This window comes from Oenanthe melanoleuca, chromosome 4A (assembly GCF_029582105.1).
Source record: "Oenanthe melanoleuca isolate GR-GAL-2019-014 chromosome 4A, OMel1.0, whole genome shotgun sequence".
Lineage (NCBI taxonomy): Eukaryota > Metazoa > Chordata > Aves > Passeriformes > Muscicapidae > Oenanthe > Oenanthe melanoleuca.
In genome coordinates this window covers 14,814,947-14,840,528 of record NC_079338.1, presented here as the reverse complement: position 1 = coordinate 14,840,528, position 25,582 = coordinate 14,814,947, and the positions used below count along the sequence as shown (strand labels likewise).

Genomic DNA, 25,582 nt, shown 5'->3' with positions numbered 1-25,582 from the left:
AATGAGCTCTTCTCTGCATTATCCACACAGCAAACAGGGGTTGTGTTCCTTTGCACCAGCTTTTGAGGGGTTTTTTGGTACTTTAGAACTTTCTCCCTGCTGCTTCTGATATCTGTACTTAGAGCTACCACAGGGCTCTGTTGCCTTGGGCAGAGAGAATTTGGAGTGTGGGAATTAAACAGCAAAAAAAAAAAAATAAAATCAGACAAGAAATTTTGAGTTTTACAAACAGAGCCTGTGCTGACCTTAGGATCAGTGGTGGAATATTGTGTGAGCTGTCAGAAAATGAGGTGTCTGTGCCTAAATCTGATCTGGGGTCCTGCCCAAGACTCCCCAGCTGAACATTTGCTCCAAATGAGTGATGGAAACGTTGATGCAGGAATTTTCTCTTCCTGCCCCAGCGTGGTGTTGGTTTGGTGTTGGAAGGGAAAGCCTTTAGAAATGCAAAGAGGAAATCATTGCAATCCAAAGAATGCCTCTAGATTCCCACTCCAAAGGGCAAGAATTCCTCCAGTGAGGAGCTTCCTAGGCCAATTAGCGACGCCATGTTATTGACTAATTAACCTTTTCTTGCAGAAAGCAAACTTACTTGCATTATTTATGCTTTTAATAGGTTTCTGATATACAAGCAAGATCAGCCGTTCTGTCCTGGAATCTCCCAGTTAGTTCACAGAATGGAGAGAGCCATAGTCATAGTCCAGCAGCATTTACATTTGAAGTAGCAATATCCAACAGTGGTAAAAATGGAAAATTTAAATCTGTCTATGTGTAAGTTTAGTTTCTTCCTTTAAGCACAATGTTTAAACCATTAACCAATCAGCAATCTCTCTATCAGGAGCTGTTTGTTGACTTGCAGACCTTCCTACTTCACATGAAATAAATTTTAAGTAATGTCACTAAAGAGTTGTACATGGACAGTGGGAAACTTAAATGTGCACTTCGTGGTTTTGCTTTTCAATGAGCTTTGAGCCCTGAGGTTTAAGGAAGAGCTGTAACTCTGCTTTCTGTTTGTTTTTGCCTTTTCACAGTGGGGAAGAATTAACAATTACACTTCCTGATCTCAGACCAGCCACTGATTATCATGCCAGGTATGGTGCTGGGAAGGAAATAATGCTTTGGGGCATATGGGAATTCCAGGATTGCTGTGGTTTCATGGAAAGGGGGTGATACAAACAGTTAAGGAATACTATGAAAAAACACCATGCTGTGGACACTGGGTTTGCTATCTAAATTCCCATTTATCTTCTAACTTCATTAAAATACCACCTCATTTTCTTCCCTACCATCTTCTCTATCTCCTCATATTTCTCTGTTACAAACTTTAAATTATTCTCTGCTGGTACTGTTTTTTAGAACAACGCTTTGTAGATTGTTGTGGGCTGAAGTCACTGGTCAGTGAAATAATTTAGCCTTAAAATTGGATCTGAAAGTCTGCCTTGCCAGCTTGGTTTCCAGAAATGCTTGTCTGACCTGCAGCAGGGCAAGCAGGGAAGTGGGAATGGCTGGGATGGGAAATGGGATGGGATGATCAGGATTAAATGGTCCTGACTGGAGGTGTTGGGCTGGTCAGGGAGAGAGCAGCTGGGGAGACAAACCAGGGAAACTCTGGGAAGAGCCACACTCAGTGCTGGGGCATGGAGCAGATGAGATCAAAGATTCCCTGGAGCAAACTCCTGCTCTGAAGCCATGGAAGAGTTCAGAGTGTGGGAAATGCTGGGTACAGCTCCACCTTCACAGTGGGTTGTGTTTTCCACAGAAAGAGGCAGGACTGCAGAAAACATGAAACAATTCCTGTGAAAATTGTGATTTTATGATTTAGCTTCTTTAGTGCCCATACTCCTGCACAAGTATTGGTTATATTTGAATTTTAAGGCTCATTTCCAGTCAGATATCCTGTTACCATTTGGGAACACCTGCCATAGATTTCATCCCCCATCCCACAGGTATTTCAGCACTAAAATATCTCCACTGTGACAGAGAGTAATGGCAGAGTAAATGAAGTGTGAGAAGTGGGGGTTTGGGGTCAACAGGTGTGACCCCCACCCTGCAGCCACTGCTTGGATTAAATCCCTGAAGCTGCCAGCTCTTCCCTTGAATTTCCAGGGGCCAGTGCAACAGCCACATCATTAATTACTCTTTGTTTAGAGTTTCAGCAACCAGCAGTTCCATCAAAGAAACCATTTCAGAACTGGTGAGCTTCACTACAGAGAGCTGTGAGCCAGACTGTCCAGCTGCCCCAAAACTGATTAACAGAACCAAAAACAGCCTGAGCTTGCAGTGGAAGGTAAGAGCCAACCCTGGGGCTGAGTGGAGGGGAGCAGAGCTCTCTGCTGGATTCCTGTGCAGTTATTTGAATTAACTTGGTTAAGAATTCACTGTGTGCTGTAGGTGTTGCCTTTTAAGTTGCTCAGTGAAGATTGATAATGAAATAATGATTTCCTTTCTCTTTTTTTCAATGTTTGCTGAGTTTCTTGCCTGCAGCTTTAGTGTGACAGAGTTGGTAGCAGGGTTCTCTTTTGAACTGGCAGAGAGGAAAAAAAATGGGTTTTTATTTATTTATAACTTTGCTTGAGGTTCTGGATGATAAATAGCTATGACTTAATGTTCTTTTAGTTATTCTGACCCATTCAGACTAAATTTCTTTGGATGCTTTTATAGATTCTCATTTTTAATCTGACTTTTGAATGTAACCACTATCTGTGAAGGTTGGTTGGTAGCTGTGTTTGTTTGGTTTTTGATGTTTTTCTTATGACCATGCTGAAAAATGGTTCCAGCTAAGTGACTTTAGTGAAATTATTTGTAAAATCTGTGCTTAGAAAATTAAGAAGTTCCCATTTCATGTGTCAGATGTTGCTTGTGTGACCTCTTAGATTGCACAGGCAGGTGGTGACCACACAGTTCAAGGCACAAGGAAAAGAGCTCTAGAATATAATATGCTTCATTTATAAAATAAAACCATTTCTAAATTCATATTCTAAACGATCAGTACTAAAATAAGTAGCACAGCAGTGGGAGTTTATAATATTCAATGTGTAAAAATATTTATAAAACACATTTACATTTTGATTTTAACTTTTTTTTTCATTGTTTCTTTATTTTCAGTCCTCAAATGACAATGGTTCCAAAATAACTAATTTTCTTTTAGAATGGGATGAGGTAAGAGCTTTCCTAGTACAAAAAAAAAATCATAATGACATCTGTAGAGCAATTACACTTAAAAATACCCTTTGCTTAGGTACAGCAGCTATTTTGGTGTAACTGTCCTGACGATTTTGAAGGGGCAAATGACCAGTGGGAGGGGACAGTGTAAAACTGCCTTGTTTGCCATCCAAAGCATCAGTAATTCCTCTGTTCTCTTGAAATGCATGAGCATTTGGGATCTTTGGGTTGTGTCACAAATCTCCCTCAGCTCTTGAGCATCTTGCTGAGATGTAATGCAGAGGGATAAAAACTTCCAGAATGTGTTTTGTTTTCAGCTCAATGGTTTATCACCAGTTTGTCCAGTCAACAGTTCCAAAAGTAATCAGATATCTCTGTCCTAATGTGGTTTATTATCTGCTCAGGGTGACCATCAGCAGACTCAGGATGACCACGATACATGAAATTTTGCATTCTTGAGGCTCAGTCATTTCTGTTTTAATTACTGTTAAATGAGTGGAATGACATTTCTCATGGATGATATCCCTGCCCATGGGACGAGATGAGCTTCAAGGTCTCTCCCAACCCAAACCAGTCTGAGACTGTGGGATTTAGGAAGATGTAGAGTGAGGAGGGTGAGCTTGGCAGGGATCAGGGAGTGACTCAGGCTCTCCCTGTTTTCCAGGGGAAGAATGGCCCCTTCAAGGAATGTTACTATGGGCACCTGAAGCAGTACAAGCTCACCAAACTCACTCCTTCCACAAGATACTCCTTGAGACTGGCTGCTAAAAACGACATTGGAATGAGGTAACCAGGAGCCCAGGGATACTAAATTATGGATTTCCCCCTGGATTCCATCAGCTGCTGCTCACCCTTGTTGAAAATCTCCTCCCCAGTGGGTTCAGTGAGACGGTGACATTCGGCACGGCCGGGGTGGTGCCACCAGCCCCAGCACCACCCACACTGCTGGAAGCAGGAGTGACATGGATGGCCCTGGGATGGAGCCCTCCTGCAGGAGGGGCCTTGGATGACTCCCTCACCTACAGCCTGGACATGGAGGAAGAAGGTTCTGTAAGTGCTGGGCTTTGTGTGGAAACTTCCTTAATAGTGCTGAAATAAAAATAAGCTTTTTTTTACCTTGCAATAAATGGTCGGCAAATATTGCATGAAGTTCATGGCAGAGAGGGAAGGATTGCATGGAGTTCATGGTAGAGAGAGAGAGAGAATTGCATGGAATTCATGGCAGAGAGAGAAAGAATTGCATGGATTTTGTGGCACAGAGAGAATTGCATGGAATTCGTGGCACAGAGAGAGAATTGTATGGAATTCGTGGCCCAGAGAGAGAGAATTGCATGGAATTCATGGCAGAGAGAGAAAGAATTGCATGGATTTTGTGGCACAGAGAGAATTGCATGGATTTTGTGGCACAGAGAGAGAATTGTATGGAATTCGTGGCCCAGAGAGAGAGAATTGCATGGAATTCATGGGATAAAGAATTGCATGGAATTTATGACAGAGTGAAACTGCTGCAAGGTAGAGATAAAATATTATATTGTATTCATGGCAGAGCTAAGGTATTGTGTGCAATTCATGACCCAAAGTATTGTGTGCAATTCATGGCACAGAGGTGCCAATTCACACAGAGGTGAAGATCAAGATTAAAGAAAATGTGATTTACCCACTCTGGGTTTTGTTTTAAATGAGTGACTCTGTTCATCCTGATTTTCCCTCCTTGCCAGGGCTATGGATTCCAGCCCCAGTACAATGGAGATGAGCTCTCATGCACTTTAAGAAACCTGAGGAGGAGCACATCCTATAAGTTCAGGGTTTGTACCATACTTTGTTCCTAATTTCATGTGCTTTCCTGGGTTTTTGGATTTTCCAGCAAATTTTTCAACTTGTTAATGAGACAGCAGGAATTCACCTGTTGTCCTAATAATTACCTGTTGTTAGATGAGGTTTGGGTGAAGTAATAATACAAATCAGATTTTTTGCATCAGCTATTTTTTATATAAATAAGTTGTCTTTTTTCTGGTTGGGATTTTATTAGATTGTTTTTAATCATCACCATGTTTATCCTCATGTCTTATCAACATATATTACTGTCACTAAATAAACCATTTATTCTCTGTTCTCTTCCCTCCTCCAACAGCTCTTTGCCTACAACAGTGAAGGAAAAAGCAGTCCCAGTGAGGTGGTGGAACACAGCACCAAACCTGACAGACCTGGAGCTCCAAGCAAACCTGTTGTGAAGGGCAAGATCCATCCCCACAGTGTGAGAGTCACGTGGGGTAGGTGCCTTGGGCTGTTCCAGTGCTGCTGGGCTGTGGAAAGCCTCTCCCTGATTAAATGAGAGGGAACTCAGGCTGATTATTTATCTGCAGGTGTTGTTACTGCAGAGGAAATACTCAGCCTTACCCAAAAATGGTTTATTTTGAGGCTGTGGTGCCAGAGTGGTATTGTTCATTCATTTTTGAGAAGCAGTGACTGCTGTGATAATACCCTCTGGGTTTATGTTTAAATAATTCTTATATTGACTAAAAAGCTGATACCTGAAATTGGGAGTGTTTTCCCAGTTACTCTCCCTGGTATAATCATGATTAATAATAGGAGGAAAATTGCTCTGAAAAATGTATTGTGAATAATTTAGTACACTGGTTTCTCTTGCTGGTTGATCTTTCTGTGTGAATGAATATGAATATATTCACTGGAAAAGCTGATAACAAAACAATGCCTTGATACGAAATCTTCTGCAACTTCAAGTGTTGATTTCTTTCAGAACCCCCCAAGGATAATGGAGGATCAGACATTTCAAAATACTTTTTGGAAATCTCTGAGGCATCAGCTGGTAAGGAATCTCCTTTGGGTACTAATGCAGTACTCAGTCTCCATCCCTGGAGGTATTTAATTACATTTAGATGTGGGGCATGGTTTAGATTTGGATTTTGGGGATATTTTCTAACTTAAATGATGCTTTACTCCAGCAGTCACCTCTGATTTCACACAGTGTGTTGTGCTGTACACATTCTCTGTATAACTGATCATTCCAAATCAATTCTCTGGCTTGACTGCCTTAATAATTGTGTGAGAGACTTTTCAGGTGGGATTTTAGAAGGGTTTGAAAGGGTAAAGTGCTTTTCCTTCCCCCAGGAGGGAGGTGGGAGCCCATTTACAGCGGAGCCCAGCGGGAGCACGTCTGTGACCACCTCCGAGCTGGCACCTCCTACAGGCTGCGGGTGTCCTGTGCCAGTAAAGGTGGGGACAGCCAGGTGAGCAGCAGGGGGGAAAGGTGCTTCTGGAAACCACTTCTGTTCATGTTTTAGCCAAATGCTTTATGGCTGTGCTCTGCAATGACCTGTGTCCCTGGCAGGCCTCTGATGTCACGACTGTCACGACAGCGGCCGTTCCCCCGGGGCCCTGTCCTGCCCCAGCCCTGGTGGGCAAAGCCAAGCCCAAGGAAATCACTTTGCAGTGGGGTAAGCACCAGAATTGGAGTAAAACACTGCTCTGATTTCTGTCATCCATGTAGAACTCTTAATGGGAAAAAAAAGAAGGTAAAAATAATAACCTAGAGATGCTCTCCATGACCTTAGTTGTTTTGGGGGTTTGGGGTGGGGTTTTTGTTTTGTTTTGTGGGATTCTTTTTAAGAAGACCAAAGCTTCTGTCCACCTCTGGCAGTGAGACTTAAGCAGACATAAATATTTTCCAGTGAGAAAGCTTCCTTCTGTCCATGACTGACACCTGCTTGGCAATTTAAAAATCAACTCTTGTTTTCTTGCTGTTATCTCAATAAAGGAGATAAGCAAGTTTTGTGGAGAAAACTGGGAAAATGCCTGAAAAAACCTTGATGAATGCCATCTTAAACTAATTTTCAGTACCTGGGGGGGAAAAAACAAGCTTCATGAAATATTTCTGTTAAGATACATGATAAGAATTTTCCTAACTTGTGAAATTTAGGAATTAATAGTAAAATGCAATCTGTTTTTGTTTGGCAGGCCCCCCAGCTGTGGATGGAGGCTCTGAGGTGACAGAGTACCTGCTGGAGATGGCCAGCTCGGAGCAGGAGGAGCGCAGGCTGGTTTATCAGGGCCCAGCAGCTGAGTGTGCAGTCAGCAGCCTGCTGCCAGGGAGGAGCTACAGCTTCTGGCTGCGGGCAGGGAACAGAGTGGGGGTGAGCACTGCACCCACACCTCACTGCTTCCACTCAGGGGACACCAGGGATGGTGCTCAGGGGCTTTTGTAGCCTGTGTTGTGTGAACCTCCTGATGTTTGTGCCTCTGGAAATGCTGGATGAGTTACCCAAGACTGAGCTCTGCAGGTGTGGTGGGAGAAGTGTGGCATAAACGTTGGGGGCATAAAAGTGTCTGTGAAGCAGTGCCCAGCTGCTGCTGGAGGCAGATCCTGGCTGGGGGAGGCAGGAATTACAAAACCCTGAACTCAGATATCCTGTGGGAACAGGGCCAGCTTCAAGTACCTGCAAGGAATCTGAAACTGAGCCCTGAACTCTGCTGTTTACTTCCCTGTCAAGTTTAAAATAGTTTGTTTGCTTACTTGCACATCAGTTCTTGCCCTGCTGCTGTTGCTGTGTTCATGCAGTGTTGTTTTCCTGCAGTTTGGCCCCCACTCTGAGAAGGCAGAGTTTTGCACTGCTCCAGGACCCCCTGAGCAGTGCTGCAAACCCCTGATAACCTGCAAAAGTGCAACTTGTGCTGTGGTTTCGTGGGAGGTAGGTGTTGATGGCTTCCAAATTAATATTTGGCTTTTAGAATTGTAGTGACACATTTCTGATACACAGAAATGAGAGAAATAGTATGTGTAGAAGTGGAATATTTTAAGCTCATTTCTTTATGGATGTCTGTGTTTGGTTTGTAAATTTTGGGAGTTAATAACTGCAGTCTTAACCGGACAAAATGGGTGGCATTTAATCCTCCTCATGGTGTGGTAATTAATATATAGTGAATTAATTCTTTTAAGTGGTAAGAGATTGTGGGTCAGTCGAAATTCTGTTGTGAACTGTGGTGGTGTCACAGCCACATGTCACCTTTTAACTTAAAATCCCTTGGAACAAACCTCAGATTTCAGCTGCAGTGCTTCCAAAGGTTGGATTTGATGTCTTGGAGGTGTTTCCCACCCTTTTCTGTGACTCTCACTCAGTGTCTCAGTGTAACAGAACTCCCCCCTGTGTGCTGGGGGTGTGTAAGTGCAAGAGCTGAGCAGAATTTCTCCCTCACCCCCAGAGCCCGGCGTGCAACGGAGCAGAAATCAGCGAGTACAGGCTGGACTGGGGCCAGGTGGAGGGCTCCATGCACATCATCTACACTGGCCCCTGCCAGAGCTATGAGGTCAAGGGGCTCACACCTGCAACCACCTATTACTGCAGAGTCCAGGTAGGAAAAGCCTTTTGGTGCCACTGGGCACTTGCAGTTTGGGGACAAACTCCAGCTAGAGAGGAGTAAATCATGTGCTGTCACCTGCTCATGCAGTAGAGAAGGTAATTGGGAAAAACACTTGTCCCCCAGTCCCTCCTCATTCCCTAAATCTGGAAGAGTTTAGATCCAGAGTGAAATATCAGCTGCTTTGCCCTGTTGAGAAATTATTCAGGAGATTTTCCACTCTCCTCCACGTTGCTTTAGGAGGCTGTGGGAGCTGTGAGTGCCAGGCTGGAAAGGAGGGATTTGGTAAGTGGTGTGTGGTGTCTTTCAGGCTGTGAACGTGGCCGGGGCGGGGCTGTTTGGGGACACGGCAGTGGTGACCACGCCCCCATCGGTGCCTGCAGCCGTGGCCGTGCTGCACTTACTGGAGGAGGATCAGGTGGAAATTTCCCCTCCTTTCTCCACGTGCCTTGCAATCCAGTGGGAAGAGCCCTGCTGCCACGGGGCAGAGATCACAGGCTACAACATCGAATATGGGGAGAAGCAGCTGCTCACTGTGGGGAGAAACACAACCCATGTCCTTGAGAATCTGCTGCCTGACACCCTCTACAGGTAAGAATTATTTTGAAATCACATTCATAGAATTTAAAAGTCCTTTGAGGATAGTGTTTTAAATTTTTAGAGCAATTTTTCATGCAGCTTACAGACTATTTGCCTAATTCACCCTGTAACCCCCAAAAAACTTCCTTAAATTGTCATACCCATACTCCAACCATGGCATTGGCAAGACTGAGGTCGTGGTTGATGTTGAGGTTCACATTTGGTCTCTAAGCCAAGACTTTAAGGTTTCTGAGTTCAGAATTTTTCATTGGGATGCTCAGGTGTGTGGCCAGAAGAAGATGGATGGACTGTGACCTCAGTCTTGGTTAAAGCCGAGTTCAGATTTCATTTCTAACTGCATCTTAATTGCTTTACTGTTTGGAATTACACCTTTTAACTCTTGCTTTGTTACCCAGCACTTTTCCTGACCATGTGGCTGCTCTCTCCCATTCCCAGGATCAGGGTACAGGCCATCAACAGCTTTGGAGTTGGTCCTTTCAGTCATTCCATGAAAGCCAAAACCAAACCACTACCTCCTGACCCTCCCCACCTGGAATGTGTGGTCTTCAGCTACCAGAGCCTTAAACTGAAATGGGGAGAAGGGCCCAGCAGAGCTTTAATTCCCAACCCTACTCAGTTCAACCTGCAGATGGAGGACAGGTTTGGCAGGTGAGACCATTAAGGATCTTGTGGTTTTCTTCTTGACCACTTCATGTCAAGTTTTTAAGGGGTTTTATGTTATTCTCTCTTCTGTTAGCAGCACTGAGTCATTTGGGCATCCCAGAGTTTGCCCTTTTGCAGTTTTGCATCCCATCTTTCAACCAGGAATGCTGTCAACAATTTGCACTTCTGCTGTTTATAAGCAGTAAATACTGCTTAAAAAAAAAAAAAGCTTTACTACCATCCTATGCTGGCAGGGTTATTTTTGGACATTCTAAAACAAAATCAAGCCTGCATATAAGAAAAAGGGGTTGTCTAGCTGTTCTTTAACTGGAAGTTTCAATTTATTTTGGATATTCAAGGGTTGTTCTCTTGATTCAGAGGAGTTGAGCCCTGCAGCCTCAGTGTGAAGAAACCTGGGACACCCAGAATGCAGCATCACTGCTTAACTCAAATCCCAGTGTTTCAGGTCTGACACTGCCCTGCACATTGGTGATTTCTGGCTAACTCTGTGTGTGCTGTGTGTCCCCCAGGTTTGTGACAGTCTATAATGGTCCCTGTCACACCTACAAGGTGCAGAGGCTCAGTGAATCCACCACCTACCATTTCCGCATCCAGGCGTACAACGACGCTGGGGAAGGAGCCTTCTCAGAGGTCTGTGCTTTCACCACCACCAAATCTCCACCTGCACCTCTCAAAGGTGAGCTCTGCCCTGCTCTTGGAACCCTGGAAACTTTAGGGCACTGACCCCTGGGAAAACACTGCTTGTTACCTGAGGCCATGGAGAAGGCTTTCAAGCTGAGTGATAGAACTGGGATCATGGGTGTGTAGTTTGAATAGAATGTGTAAGTTTTCCACTTAGAATTTATGATTTTAGAATATAGTAATACATAAAAAGCAAGATGGAGGTTTTAGGGTGGAGGTTGCTTTCTTCACCTTTTTCTTCATGGGTCTAGGTGGTATTTTGTAATTGGATAGAAAATTCCACATTGATGGTCACAGGTGATTGGTTATTGGGTTAAAAGTAAAAATAATTTAGGTGTCTGTTCTTAATTGGAGAGACTGGCCCTTAAAAGGCCTTGTAAAGAGAGAGATACGTCTCCATTTTTAGCTTGTTAGCTAGAAGTGTTGTAGAACTCACTGAAACATATGAATTAATAAATGTGAGTCTGAACACAAAATACCTTCTCTCAAGCTTTTAGTCCTGACTGGCAGAGAGAAAAAGAAGATAAAACACAACACCCTGGCAACTGCTGCAAGCCACTGGTGGGCAGGATTGAATCCTACAGCCTGACCCTCAGCCTGTCTTTGAAGGGACAGAGACACAAACTCACTCTGAGGGGCTTTGTCTGAGTGTGAAAAGAGCTCTTTTGTTTCATCACCTCCTGCACTGCAGCTCTCCCACCCCTGAGCTGAGCATTCCCACCTTGACTCAGGCATTTTGCAGGATATCAAAGTTACAGCGGTGTGCAGGCAAATGAGGGCACAGTTAATTCCTCTGATCTTCACTTTTTAACATGGACATTAAAGGTCATCATTACAGCCACTGTGAAGGTCAGAGTGCTGAGTGCCTGCAGCAAAATTAATTGAACCATGATTAGAGCATCATTTCAGCTCTGCACAGGGACAGAAATGCTGCTCCTCTCTGCAGACATCATGGCCTCACCCTGGCAGCTCTGAAAGACCAACAAGTGTAACCTACACATAACAATGATCATTTTTTAAGCTCATGTCGTCAAAATGAAGAAACAAACAAATGAAGAAAATGAAAGAAACAAACAAATCTTAATTACTTTAAGTTACTGGAATGAGTTGCCTCTAAGCATGACAGCTGTACATTTGTAGAGACCATTGTTCTTTTTCTAAAACACCAACAAATCACTTTATTTTGCAGCACCCAAAGTGATTCAGCTGGAAGAAAACACTTTTGAAATCACATGGGAGCCTCTACAGCCAATGAAAGGAGATTCCATTGTTTACATCCTTCAACTTGCTGCTGGCAGAGAGTTTGATCAGGTACCTTTTATGCAGCATCAGGAACATGAGGGGTTTTGACTGGGAAATATTATTACAAAAAAACAGATGTGCATATTTCTTGTGGAGAGTGTCCCTGCCCATGGCAGAGGGTGGAATGAGATGGGCTCTAAGGTCCCTTCTGTCCCAAACCATGCAGTGATTCCATGATTTGGAGGTTGAAATTCTGTCTGGGAAGGTGACAGGGAGACTTTTCATTTCAGAAAGTGTGAAGTGGGTGAGCACTGGTTTATCCTGTTCTCTCAACAATTCCTTTGGCTCTTGATTCTTAAACCTGATGGCCTGTGGTACCACTGCCTCTGTTAATCCACTTAGGTGGAAGAGCTTTAAGGAAGAAAATGCAGGATGATTTTTTTCTCCTTTCTGAGCCTCCCATCCCAGGTGAGGCCTCACTGTGGGGTGTGGCAGGAAATGGAAATGAATGATGAATTATCCAGAGATTTAAGCTGTGATTTTATGAATCTGGAGAGAGGAGAGCAACTCCAGGCTACGCCCAGCACCACACACAGCCCTGGAGCAGGACAGGCAGTTCCAGGTGCTGTAGGAGAATAGTTTGCAAGGATAATGCAGAAGGCAGTCTTTCCCAATTAGTTATAGCTGTTAGTTACAGTACTGATTACTGAGGAGTGGAGGCAGCCTTGCCTGCCCAGTGAGGATGGGGGTTATAAAAGAGTGGATGAGCTAAGTGTAGTTGCAGTATGGGACTGAAAGTCTGCTGCAGTTTAAGATGGAGTCTGCTGGCTGTGCTTTGAGAAGGAAGGGACATGTGGTCGTGCAGGGGACAGACAAGGTAAGAAGATGCTGAGTAAGGGACAGGTTGGGGTTCAGCCAGTCATGTAGAAGGAAGAAGGAAACTTGCACAGAGGAGAGGAGGAGTCAGTGCTGTGTGGAGCTGCCGATGAGGGAGGGAGTGAGAGTTGCCTGAGAGAAGTTAATTGAGAGAAGCACGGAGGTTTTTACTAAAGCCTGGTGTTGGTGCCAGTGTGTCCATCCCCAGACAATCCCCAGGTGCCCCTGACTCCTGGCCTGTCTCTGCAGGTGTACAAGGGCCCCGAGCCGTGCTTCCGGCTGCCGGCGGCGCAGGGCGGCTGCGAGTACCGCGCGCGCGTCTGCGCCGGCCGCCGGTGCCACGAGCTGCCGGGCTGCCCCGAGCTCTACGGCCCCTACAGCCCCAGCGCCGCCTTCAGCTGCCAGCGCCGGGAGCCCGCCAGCGAGCCGGGGCCGGGCAGCGCCGCGCCGGCGCACGGCGGCTCGCGGCTGCGCGAGGAGCGCGCCATCGCCATCGCGCTGCTCTGCGGCTTCGCCGTCGTCGCCATCCTCTTCGCCGTGGTCATCCAGTACTTCGTCATCAAGTAGGGCGGCGCCGGCCCTGCTCAGCTGTCTGTACAGAGCTCTCTGGGGTATTGGTGGGTTAGTTCAGTGGAATCCTAGCTGGGAGCCCCTCGCTCCGCGCGTTCCCGCTCCTGCTGCTGGCCGGCCCGGCTCGGCAGATCCTTTCCAAATGCTGGACACAGATTTCCTGTAGAAAGGGTGATCCTGGGCTCTCTGCAATCGGGGTGAGCTGTTAGAGAACGGCAGCCAGCTGCCTTAGGTGCACGCTGGGGGGGTGTGCACACTCCTCTCTCCCCATCCCAGCCAGTTGGAGAGGGAAGGCATTGCTGGAACAGCCCTTTCCCAGCGGGAGGCGGTGGCTGTTCCGTCAGGTTCCGCTGTAGTTTGATATCCATGAAAATCCAGCAGCACAAGTGCTTGAGCTTAGAGCAGAACTGCAGAGCCTACTAGAGCATACCACATTTACTAGACTGTAGAAGGAAAGCAGAATATTGACTTAGTGATATTACTACTTTACAGTTATTTTAATACTTGGGATTCAGTAATAATCATTTCAAGTGTTGGAGTAGAGGGTGCCAGGGTTTTTTAGGGTTTTAATCCAAACCAATGCCAGCAGGACGTGGCACTCGGCCGGGATGCCCAGGAAAGGCTCTGCCCCAAATGTTCCTGCTGTCCTGAGCAGCTTTGGCCCAATCCACATTTCACTCTCAGTGCCTGAGAGAAAAATAATTCCCTGTGCAGCGTGCTCAGAACAGCACAGGAGTTGTCTTTAAGGAGAAAGAGTGCATTTATGATAAATGTTACACTATTTGGCTCAAACTGAGCAAATGTTTTTGTACTATTATTAACCTAAAAAATAAAAAAGTTCAGCCTGCTTTGGGTGCCCTTCTAACTTAACCCCAACGAGCAAATTGTACGTGAGAGAACTCTTTTTAGATAACGTTTATACAATGTTTTAAACTTGCTATCCCAGTGGTAGCAGCTTCACATTCCATGGTTTTCCTGTTGGGAATGTTCAGCCTGCTATGAACTTGTCTGAAACTCGTCCTGGTCGGCTGGGGGATATTTTTGTGGACACTGTGCACTACATTTGACTGTTGTGTTCCATCTGCTTGTGAATCCCTGAGGAGTAGCCTGACAGCTCCTAGCTCCGTTAGATCAAAGCTTTTGAAAGCTGGAACTCACAAATTTCCAGTGTTTCAGGATGGGTCTTGCCAACAGCATTTGGAACTTGCCACAGAATGGTAGATTTAAGGTGTTTTGCAAAGTCTGTGGCTCCACTTTGGCCATCAGAGTGATGCACTTGTGGGTGGGAGGGTGGATGTGACAGAGCTACAGGCAGTGTGTTTCCAGTAATTAATTAATCACTTTTAAGGGTCTTTCTCCTACAGCAGTTGAGGAATAACGTTGTGTTAGAGTTTGAGGCATTGTGTTGTATTTCAGATGTGGAAAACCTAAATTATGACCTAGTATCACTTAATCCTCTTCACAGTAGATTGATGGTGCAATCTGAAATTAATCTTTTCAAAGCGTACTCTTCATTTTTGTACTCTATTTATTTTGATTAAAAGTCCTGGAAAGAAAAAAAATGTATGTTTGAATGTATTGTTCTACTTGTAGCAGAACTTTAAGTTAATCATTTATTATATCATAGAAATCTCTCCCTCCAGTGTCAGAGTTTTATACAGATATTAGTCTCTAGTTTGCAGAAGAGTTTACAATCTGTCTTTATTTTCCTCATAGTCTCCCTTTAGCAGATAAACTTCCTGCAGCAAATCTCTGTTGCCAAATGGTTCTTTCTTAACTCCTTAGAACCAACTTTTAGAGGTTTATTTGGCAATAATAGTCCTGAAATTAGGATTGCAGAGTAAATACTAACAAGTCACCACTGCTAAAAAATGAAATTGAATCCTTTTGTAATTGCCACAAAATGCTCATATTTCCAGAAAATACCCGGATTTATACTGCAATATTGATTTTCCATCAGCTGTTGTCCATTCCAGAAGGATGTACCCTCGTGGCATTAATGTATTTTAGGTATCTTCAGTTTTCTTGTATTGTCATTTTTGAGGTATCTCAAACGTATGTTAAAGCTGCCATGCATTGTATTACTAAATTGTAACTATCAAATAGATAATATATTTAATACAGCCAATAAATAATACAAATGTATTCAAATTTGACTCTGAGCTCCTGTGGTTTTGTGGGATTTGTGTCACTTGTAATTTAAGGGAAGGGAAACATGCTCAGTGTCATCAAGAGCTGAATTCACTTGGGACCCTTGGAATATCACTTCCATTTCTCCTCGTGCTGCAGGAAGGACCTGCAGCTCCCAGGTGAGCTAGAAGAGTTCTTTGATACTGGAAATTGAATCATTTAGGGATGATTACAAATTTTCCATCATTTTCTGTTGACCCAGGGCCTTTCCCCCTTGAGCTCTTCCCCAGCATTTGCTGCTTAGTGTGGAATTGCCTTAACAATGTGATGAAGGTAAGATGGAAAAGGCTTTATGTGACCATCATTCCCAAAGAGGCAGCTGGACACTCAGCCTGGGTAAACTTTCCACTTCAGGAATGATCAGGGATGAGGAACTGGTAAATGCTGGGGTGGAGGAGGCAAGGGGAGTGGGGAATCCCAAAAGCTGGGAGCAGGGACAGCCAGCAGCAGGATGTGTCCTGCCGCAGTCTCAGAATTCCTCCAGAACCTGGGAGTGGGGCTCTAGCAGAAGTGAGAGGGGTATCAACTACAGAACAAATCTCCCTCTCCTCAGAGCTCAGCTCTTTGCAGCTCTTCTGCTCCCAAGGACTGCTCAAAAGCCAATTTTGTGGAGCCAAATAGTGTGAGATTGGTGCTGGAAAGGTCAGAGCTGAGCACAGGCACTGCATTGTCCAGCAAATCCCAGATCTGACGTTAGGGAGATTCCTGCTGCCCTTTCCAAGAGGCAGCTCTGGCTGGGGTTGTCCTTGCAGATTTGGACACCTCCCAACAAGAAAAGCTCTCCTTGTGCCAGGTTCTCTGCATGGCTGCACCCTGAGCATCTCAACAAATCCTGTCTGGGAAGAAATTCCCAGTGAAATTTGATAGAATCATGGAGTGGGTTGGCTTGGGAGAGACCTTAAAGCTCATTTTGTGGCAGGGCCACCTTCCCCTATCCCAGCTTGCTCCAAGCCCCATCCATCCTGTCCTTGAACACTTGCAGGGTTTTAAGATTGATGGGATTTAAATCCTGCACCCTGAGCAGAGCCACGTGCCCAGGCTGTGCTCCCAGTTTCTCCACAGATGATTCCCAGCTGGCTGGCAGCTGCCTGGGCCAGGACACACCATGACCCCATTTCCTGTTTGCTGCTGCTGGAAACAGCCCCAGTGTCTGAGCAGAGGGAAAGGGTGGCTGCTCCTCCATTGGGCCAGCGTGTGGTGCCCATGGAATGTGTCCTTCTGTGTTTATCCTGGAGAAAAGGAGGATCCAGGGGAACCTGTGGCTCTGCACAGCTCCCTGACAGGAGGGGACAGCTGGGGTGGTCAGGCTCTGCTCCATGGAACAGGGACAGGATGAGAGTGAACAGCCTCAAGCTCTGCCAGATTGGACATCAGCAGGAATTTCTTCATGGAAAAGGTTGTTAAACATCAGAACTGCCCAGGGAGGTTTGGGGTCCCCATCCCTGGATGTGTCCAAGGAACACCTGGAGGTGGCACCCAGTGCACTGGGCTGGTGACAAGTGGGGATCAGGCACAGCTTGGACTCGGTGGCCTTGGAGAGCTTTTCCAACCTCAGTGATGCTGTGGCTCCCAGCACAGCTGTGCCCCACAGGACTGTGTGTGGGGAGAAGCATCCATGGCCAGGAAGGTGTTTGTGGCCCTGGGAACAGGTGGCTGCCCTGTGGGAACTGCCTCTCCCTGGCTTCTCCTCCCAGAAATCTGCAAGCAGCTCCTGGTTGTGATTCCCAGAGTGGGAAATCACCTGTGGGCAGGTGGAGAAGGTGGCACAGAGAGGGCAGAAGAGTCAGAGTGTGGCACAGAGGGTTTAGGGATAAATCCTGAGCCCCACAGAAGTGCAAACCATCATTTTCTTCCCTGCCTTGGGAATAAATGGTGTGACAGCTCCATGTGCTGAGTTGCAGCCTGTGGAAGAGCTCCTCTGCCCCTCTTTCCTAAAACCAGGGGAAACAAAAGTGGATTTTGTTGTCTAAGGTCAGTGTCTGGAATTCCTCCTCCCTCCTAACATGCTCTGACTCAAGATGTCAAATGCTTGGCCTCAGCACTGCCCCAGCACAGGGATCTGGCACAGGAGTGCTCAGCCTGCCCCCGTGCTGGGTCAGGCTTTTCCAGCTGCTCCAGGCTCTGCCAGCACCATGGGGCTGCTCCTGTTCCCCCAGTGCCCCCAGACCAAGGCAGGGCTGGGGGGTCTCCATCCAACTGGGCTGATGCAGGTTTGGGTGCTTTCCTGGCTGTGGAAATGGATCAGAGCACCTGGGCTGCTGCTGGAACGGATCAGAGTGATACAAATACAAATTATGGTATTGTTTTTTCACAAATATTGAGGTGAATGCTATATGTGTAGTGTTAAAATAGTTTTAAAATATAATTTTCTTTAAGAATAGCATAATCTGATAAAGTGTGCTTATACTAAGTGAACTACCTACTTAGTTGTGTGATAATTGACAAATGATTCCTGTTCATCATAGAAGTTTTGGAGTTTGTATAAACCACAATACTTCAAATAAGAAAAGAACATGGACCTAGATAAAGGGAAATAAATGATCAAACCCACTCTGTTTAAATCCCCCTGTTATGAATATTGTCTATACCAGTTTGTAAAAGAAAAAAAAAGTGGTTTTCCATAGTCTGAAAGGTTTTTTTGCAGAATCAGATTTCCTGCCTTATTGTGATCAATTGCCATCTATCTGCTAAAGATCAGGCTTCCTACTTCTTCTGGTTTTTATCTACCAAGAGCAGATGGTTACATGACCAATTGTCCCAAGAGCTGTTCTTTGGCCACCACTGCTTACCTTGCAGAATTATGACAACAAAACAATAACAATTATTGATTCCTACAAGGAAAACCAGACTGTAAAAAGGGAGCTGCAAACCAAGTTCAGTGGAAGTGTGGAGTGGGCGGTGACCCCTCACGGTTTCCCCAGCGCTGCTTGCTCTGTCTATATACAGTAAAGCAATCTGAATTTTGCTGGGTGTCCAGACTTTGTTTCTCATTTATAACAGTTGAATAACACCAGTGAAAACACCTGCTACTGACACACCAGTTAGCAGCAGTGACCATCTATAAAAATTAAAAACCGCAACCCACAATTAAGACTGATAAAAAAATAAATTAAAACCACAGCCAACATCTATTAATACTCAAAAAAAAAAAAAAAAGCAGACTCAAGTAGCCATGTAAAACTGTTCTTAGAATATAAAAAGTAGTTTCTAAAAAAGTTTAAAAATGTGTAAGGCAAAGAGCTGACAACAGGTGTGATTATAGCTAAATGCCAAGCACCCAGCCATTATAACCTTTTGCTTTATTCTTTATAAACGTTTTAAAACGTTTTAAAATCTACCAGAAATCTTGTTTTTCACAAGAGGGAGCAGCTCTTGGTGTCTCCATCTCTGAGGAATTGGGATGGGAGTTCCCAGCACCTCCTCTTCCTCCAGACCTGGGTTATAACAACACATTGCAACTGCTGTGAAAAATCACAACAAAACTTTATTTTTGGTTCTGTTTTGCCTCAGAAAGTGAGAAACTTCCACAAAACTCACATGGAATGTGTTCTAAACAGCTTCCATGAAAGCCTTTTAAAAGCTTTTAAATTTGCTTCCGAAGTGGAAGCTGTTATTTTCAGAACAGTGGGAACCCAGTGTCGTTTTTAGTTAATCCCGGGAACTGACAATTTAAAAAGTGGCTTCAGAGCTGTTAATGAAATAACAAAACATCCCCTCCTGCCAGCTGGGGGGCAGCAGGGGGAGCGGGAAAACAATCACTTTAATCCAGTAGTGCATCAATTAGCTTACAGAAATATTTATAGGAAAATCAATTTCTGCCCTGCCAGGCCGCGTCTCCATGGCAACCCCGCCGGGCCGCGTCTCCATAGCAACGAGCCCTCGCGGCCGCCGTAGCCGCGCCCTCTGTGTCACATGACCGGAAGCGATGGAGGCGGCCAAGATGGCGTCTCCCAAGAGCGCCCCTAAAGACGCGCAGGTACCGCGGGGTCTGAGGGGAGCCGGGGGGACCGGGGGGGACCGGGGGCTCGGGGGGCTGAGCGGTGCCTGTGTCCCCCTCGCAGGTGATGGCGCAGATCCTCAAGGACATGGGCATCACCGAGTACGAGCCGCGCGTCATCAACCAGATGCTGGAGTTCGCCTACAGTAAGCGGGGCCGGGCGGGAGGAGCGCGGGGGAACCTCGTTAAAAGTAACCACAGAATCATAGTTCTGGCAGGGACACCTTCCACTGTCCCAGCTTGTTACACATGAGAAAAAAAGTCTCGATATTCAGCAAAATTCAGATTGCTTTACTGTATATAGACAGAGCAAGCAGCGCTGGGGAAACCGTGAGGGGTCACCGCCCACTCCACACTTCCACTGAACTTGGTTTGCAGCTCCCTTTTTACAGTCTGGTTTTCCTTGTAGGAATCAATAATTGTTATTGTTTTGTTGTCATAATTCTGCAAGGTAAGCAGTGGTGGCCAAAGAACAGCTCTTGGGACAATTGGTCATGTAACCATCTGCTCTTGGTAGATAAAAACCAGAAGAAGTAGGAAGCCTGATCTTTAGCAGATAGTTTGCAATTGATCACACAAAGGCAGGAAATCTGATTCTGCAAAAAAACCTTTCAGACTATGGAAAACCACTTTTTTTTTCCTTTTATAAACTGGTATAGACAATATTCATAACAGGTGGATTTAAACAGAGTGGGTTTAATCATATATTTCCCTTTATCTAGGTCCATATTATTTTCTTATTTGAAGTATTCTGGTTTATACAAACTCCAAAACTTCTATGATGAACAGGAATCATTTGTCAGTTATCACACAGACTGCTCCAAGCTGTGTCCAGGCTGGCCTTGGACACTCTCAGGGATGCAGGGGCAGCCACAGCTGCTCTGGCAGGGAGGAATTCCTCCCCTGGGGCACTTTGAGCATTCCCGGAGGCTGCAGAGCCAGCGGGGTGAGGTGAGGATGGGAATGGGGAGCATTTCGTTTAACCCCGAGCCTGTTTCCCCCAGGATACGTCACCACCATCCTGGAGGACGCCAAGATCTACTCGAGCCACGCCAAGAAGTCGAGCGTGGACGCGGACGATGTGCGGCTGGCGATCCAGTGCCGCACCGACCAGTCCTTCACATCGCCCCCGCCCCGGGACGTGCGTGCGGCGGAGGGGCGGGGATGGGACACGGGGATGGGGCGGGGACACGGGGATGGAACACGGGGATGGGGGCAGGACAGAGGAATGGGGCTGGGACACGGGGATGGGACACGGGGATGGGGCGGGGACACGGGGATGAGGGCAGGGCACAGGGATGAAGCTGTGGGACATGGTTATGAGGGCAGAACAGAGGGATGTCACCGGGACACAGGGATGTCACTGGGACATGGGGATGTGGGTGGGGCACAAGGATGTCATTGAGGCACAGGGGTGAGGCTGGAACACGGATGTCATGGGGACACAGGGATGAGGGCAGGACACAGGGGTGTCACCAGGACCCAGAGATGTCACTGGGATGTGGGGATGTGGCTGGGACCCAGGGATGTCACAGGGACCCAGGGATGTCAAAGGATGTCACAGGGACCCAGAGGTGTCAGAGGATGTCACAAGGACCCAGGGGTGTCACAGGGACCCAGGGATCTCACAGGGATGTGGGGATGTGGCTGGGACATGGGGATGTCACAGGTTGTGGGGATGTGGCTGGGACATGGGGATGTCACAGGGACACAGGGATGACACAGGGACATGGGGATGTCACTGGGACCCAGGGGTGTCACAGGGGTGTCACAAGGACCCAGGAGTGTCACAGGGGTGTCACAGGGTGTCACAGGAGTGCCGTGTCTCCGCAGTTCCTGCTGGACATCGCCCGCCAGAAGAACCAGACGCCGCTGCCGCTGATCAAGCCGTACTCGGGCCCGCGGCTGCCGCCCGACAGGTACTGCCTGACTGCCCCCAACTACCGCCTGAAGTCCCTGCAGAAGAAGGTGAGGATTGCTCAGGGGCTGGGGATTCACCCCTGGGGGTGGCAGTGCTGTTCAGTTCCGGTTTTCCACACCTCTGCAAGGTGTGGGTGAGCGTTGGCCTGTGCGTGTTTGCTCGGAGGTGTCCAGGCTGGATTTGCAAATGCTGTTGGTTGATTTTTAATAGAAGTTTTAAAATATGGGAAAATGTAAAGTATGGGAATATTGTAGTGTTAAAGAAATACTGCAGAATCACTGAGGCTGGAAAAGCCCTTCAGGATTAGCAAATCCAACCTGTGCCTGATCCCCACCAGAGCACTGAGTGCCGTGTCCAGTCATTCCCTGGGCACCTCCAAGGATGGAGACTCCAACACCTCCCTGGGCAGCCCCTTCCAATGCCTGACCACCCTTTCCATGAGCAAATTCCTCCTGATATCCAGGAGGAGCTGTCAGGTTGCCAGAGGCACAAGTCAGGCATTGGTATAGATATTAAAGAGTTATATCTTACTTGCACCTCAGTTGTTTCTGCTTTAAAGTGAAAATATTTCCTTTGCTGGGAAGTCTGAATATCTCAGTGGGGAGGAACTTTCCTGTTTATTCCAGGCCATTCCCTGATTGCCTGGTTCTCTCCCCACAGGTCTCCTCCACAGCAGGCAGGATCACAGTCCCTCGCCTGAGCGTGGGCGCCGTGAGCAGCAGGCCCAGCACTCCCACTTTGGGTAGGAATCAGCTCCACAGGGAATTCCCACCTTCATTTTGGGAAGGAAAAATAAAGAGGGATAATTTAAAACACTTTTCAGCCCCTGAGGGAGTATCAGGGACTGCCTGACCTTATATTGTTTGACAGCATGAGAAAGTTAATTTCATTAATTAATCTTTATTATTGCAATAACATTTAAGCATAAATGCATTACAGAAGTTCTGTATTTGTGATAAATTCTTTAAGGGACTATTCAAGAACTTTACCTAAATTTAGGGTTGTTTTCCTCAATGTCAGTATGATGCTGAATTTAAAAGCCATTTCTTAAAGGATCTTAAAATTTAGATCTGTGCCCTTAAAATTAGTGTGTGTTTATAGTCTGGAGTTCTGTAGATGTGGCAAAATGAGCAAATGTGCAGCTCTGCCTGGAAATCTGACTCATATCCGGTGTCCTTGTGTTCCTGTGCATTCCCACTGTGCCTAATGACAGGTTCCACTTGGGAGGGATCTTTGGGAGTGTTTGGGTTTATTTTGATTCCTTTGGCTGTGTTGATGCAGGTACCCCCTCAGCCCAGACCGTGTCAGTGTCAGCCAAGGTGGGAGCGCCGGTGTCGCTGGCGGGGCAGCGCTTCACCGTCCAGATCCCATCCTCACAGCCTGCTGGGAAATCAGGTATTCTGGGATTCCTGGGCTGGGAACTGGGATAACCACACAGCCCCAGGCTGCTTGGCTTGGCAGGAAGGAGCTCATCCACTCCCACCCCCTGCCATGGACAGACACACCCTCCATGCTGCTCCATCTGCCCTGGAACACTTGCAGGGATGGGGCAGCCACAGCTGGTGTGGGAATTCCTTCCACTCTCCCTCATTCCAGGAACTTGCAGTATTAATTCCCATTCCCAGCAGATCATTGACATCCTGGGCAGCTCCCTCCCACCCTGGCTGCTGTTTGCCTCTCCCCCTTCTGTCCTCATCCCCCCCAGCATTTCCCCATCCTCCCTCTTGGGATGAACATTCCGGCAGCACGGCACTTTATGAGCCTGAAATAATTCAGGCATTGCTCCAAAGCTTCCAGTGACCCCTTCCCATGATTCCCACAGCCACTCCCACCACTCCCACGGTGCAGAACGTCCTGATCAACCCCTCCCTGATCGGCCCCAAGAACATCCTGATCACCACCAACATGGTCCCGCCCGGCGCCGCCGAGCCCAGCCCGCTCAAGAGGAAACACGAGGACGACGATGACTACGACGCCTTGTGAGGGCCCAGAGCCCTCCTGTGGGGTTGAGGGAGCCTTTCCATGGGATTCAGGGAGCCATTTCTGTGGGATTTACAGAGCTCTTCCCATGGGATTTACAGAGCCCTCCTGTGGGATTGAGGGAGCCTTTCCCATGGGATTGAGGGAGCCATTTCTGTGGGATTTACAGAGCTCTTCCCATGGGATTTACAGAGCCCTTCTGTGGGATTGAGGGAGCCTTTCCCATGGGATTGAGGGAGCCATTTCTATGAGATTTACAGAGCTCTTCCCATGGGATCCATGGAGCCCTTCCGTGGGATTTACAGAGTCCTTCCATGGGATTTATGGGAACCCTTCCCATGGGATTGAGGGAGCCATTTCTATGAGATTTACAGAGCCCTCCCCATGGGGTTTATGGGAACCCTTCCCATGGGATCAATGGAGCCCTTCCATGGGATTTACAGAGCCCTCCTGTGGGATTTACAGAGCCCTTCCCATAGGATTTACAGTGCCCTTCCATGGGATTCATGGAGCCTTTCCATGGGATTTATGGAGCTCTTCCCATGGGATTTATGGAGTTCTTCCTGTGGGATTCATGGGACCTCTTCTCATGGGATTTATGGAGCCATTCTCATGGGATTCAGGGAGCCCTTCCCCATGGGATTCAGGGAGTTCTTCCCATGGGAATTCTGCCTGTGTGATTTATGGGTGCTCTGCCTATGGGATTTATGGAGCTCTTCCCATGGGGGTTATGGGAACTTTTCCCATGGGATTCGTTGAGTTTTTGCTATGGGATTTATGGGAGTTCTGCCTGTGGGATTTATGGAGCACTTCCCATGGATTTCACATGGACTCCAGAGGGTGGGAATGGGTGGGAAGGCCTCATTTGGGAAATAAAGTGGAGAGTTTTTTTAACTGTACATACTTATGTATTTCTATATAAACAGAACTATATGATTCCCTCTCATTTGCACTTTGAAAATATTTTATATTTACGTGTACAAACAGCCACATCCATAATGCACCCACCCATCAGATACTCATTTCCATTTATAACACCTCCTACAGAACAATCCCAGCAGGTTTAAGAGCTGCCCTGTCTGTTATTGGCACTTTATTGATTATTGCCTCAGGTTTGAAAGACAGGTGTTTGTCTCTCTTGGAATTGAAAAATGCAAATCCCCTCCCTCCAAATGATTATAATAATTATAATGATTTTGAAATTAAGAAACTCTCAGGCAAAGATATGGGAATAGGAATAACAACTCTTTACTAGGAAAACTAAAATGAAAATACAGTAATATAAAATAACAGAGTCAGAATACACCCTGTCAGTCAGTCAGGGTGTTGGCACAGTCCCATTCAATGGTGGCTGCATCCTCCTGCAGTGGCAGATGTGGTTCAGCTGGAGCAGTGCTCCTGGAGAAGGTGCAGTTTCCTCTGAAGGTGCAGGGATGATGTGGAAAGGTCTGGCTTTCCTCTGGAATCCAGTGGAAAGAAGGTCCCTTGGTGTCCAAAATCTCAGTTTTTATCTGGGTGGGAAAGGCTTGGCTCCTCCCCTGGCTGGAGCATCTCCCAGTGGGATGATGGAATTTTATCAGTCATGCAGCTCCCTCTGTCCTTGTCCTGCTCCCAGGGGATGCTCACTCATCCTGCAGGACAAGCTCCCCTCACTCCCCTGGCAGATTTGGTGCCTTTGTGCTGTGTCTGTTCTTCAGCACCAAACTCCTGGCTCAGGACTGAGCCTGAAGGATGGGCTGGCATTTGGGATGGGACAATCTTCTGTTAGGGCATAAGCCCTCAGAACTTCCAAGCTCATTTAAATCACTTGGAAATATTTTACAGCTCTCAGGGCCTTTACAGTCTTGGGATTTTGGGAAGGAATTCCTCCCTGTGAAACTGTGTCTGCCCCATTCCTGGGAATGTCCAAGGCCAGGCTGGACAGGGCTTGGAGCAGCCTGGAGTGGTGGAAGTGGACAATCCTTAATGTCCCTTCCAACACAAACCATCCTGGGATTTCCTGTTGGTAGAGCCCTCATCCAACTGATAAATAAAGGAGATTCTCAGCTTAAGGAAACTACAGCCCAAATCCCACATCCCTCTTCACAGCCCAGGGAAGGGCTGGGTCACCACCAGTAGCAGTAGGGGGAAAATGAATTTAATAAAAATTACATTTATCACCTTTTCTGCCTGCTGAGACTCACAACTTCAGGCTGAGGGCAAGGAAAAGCAGCAGGACTGTGTTTGGGGTGACCTGAGCAGGTCCCAGTGGCAGCAGCTCCTGGACTGGTGCAGAGAACCCAGGGGAAGCTGGGGAATGTTGGGCACAATAATTCCAACTCCAAGCCAGG

The 25,582-nt window shown here is 46.7% G+C and overlaps 2 protein-coding genes across 3 annotated transcripts in view; both read left to right on the top strand.

Moving 5' to 3' along the window:
* Positions 1–15,320, top strand: part of LOC130253182 (fibronectin type-III domain-containing protein 3a-like) — a 39,062-nt gene extending 23,742 nt beyond the window's left edge. Inside the window, exons 9-27 of the mRNA XM_056491521.1 lie at positions 614–768; positions 1,029–1,088; positions 2,146–2,284; positions 3,103–3,156; positions 3,824–3,945; positions 4,035–4,209; positions 4,878–4,964; positions 5,291–5,429; positions 5,918–5,986; positions 6,289–6,407; positions 6,509–6,614; positions 7,135–7,310; positions 7,752–7,865; positions 8,377–8,526; positions 8,843–9,123; positions 9,568–9,780; positions 10,305–10,471; positions 11,666–11,787; positions 12,844–15,320. Coding sequence (XP_056347496.1) covers positions 614–768; positions 1,029–1,088; positions 2,146–2,284; positions 3,103–3,156; positions 3,824–3,945; positions 4,035–4,209; positions 4,878–4,964; positions 5,291–5,429; positions 5,918–5,986; positions 6,289–6,407; positions 6,509–6,614; positions 7,135–7,310; positions 7,752–7,865; positions 8,377–8,526; positions 8,843–9,123; positions 9,568–9,780; positions 10,305–10,471; positions 11,666–11,787; positions 12,844–13,161 — 2,766 coding nt within the window. The 3' untranslated portion in view covers positions 13,162–15,320. The remainder of the gene's footprint in view (positions 1–613; positions 769–1,028; positions 1,089–2,145; positions 2,285–3,102; positions 3,157–3,823; positions 3,946–4,034; positions 4,210–4,877; positions 4,965–5,290; positions 5,430–5,917; positions 5,987–6,288; positions 6,408–6,508; positions 6,615–7,134; positions 7,311–7,751; positions 7,866–8,376; positions 8,527–8,842; positions 9,124–9,567; positions 9,781–10,304; positions 10,472–11,665; positions 11,788–12,843) is intronic.
* A 3,924-nt stretch (positions 15,321–19,244) lies between these two features.
* TAF9B (TATA-box binding protein associated factor 9b) lies at positions 19,245–24,198 on the top strand. 2 transcript variants are annotated; one of them, XR_008840526.1, is made up of 8 exons: positions 19,245–19,330; positions 19,416–19,497; positions 20,356–20,492; positions 21,185–21,319; positions 21,933–22,014; positions 22,554–22,667; positions 23,095–23,808; positions 23,880–24,198. XR_008840526.1 is itself a non-coding variant. In XM_056491519.1 (7 exons), the coding sequence occupies exons 1-7, from the start codon at positions 19,280–19,282 to the stop codon at positions 23,253–23,255; spliced, it is 762 nt and encodes a 253-aa protein (XP_056347494.1). In that variant the 5' UTR covers positions 19,245–19,279; the 3' UTR covers positions 23,256–24,198. The 2 variants fall into 2 exon arrangements, 1 of the variants encoding a protein (XP_056347494.1); XM_056491519.1 differs by having other exon boundaries at positions 23,095–24,198.
* Positions 24,199–25,582: the final 1,384 nt, after the last annotated feature.

Excerpts from the sequence above, each read along its gene's own strand:
- TAF9B (XM_056491519.1), top strand. The coding sequence starts at position 19,280 with ATGGAGGCGGCCAAGATGGCGTCTCCCAAGAGCGCCCCTAAAGACGCG. Across the intron at positions 19,331-19,415 it reads GCGCCCCTAAAGACGCGCAG|GTGATGGCGCAGATCCTCAA; the intron begins GTACCGCGGGGT and ends TCCCCCTCGCAG. Across the intron at positions 20,493-21,184 it reads CATCGCCCCCGCCCCGGGAC|TTCCTGCTGGACATCGCCCG; the intron begins GTGCGTGCGGCG and ends GTGTCTCCGCAG.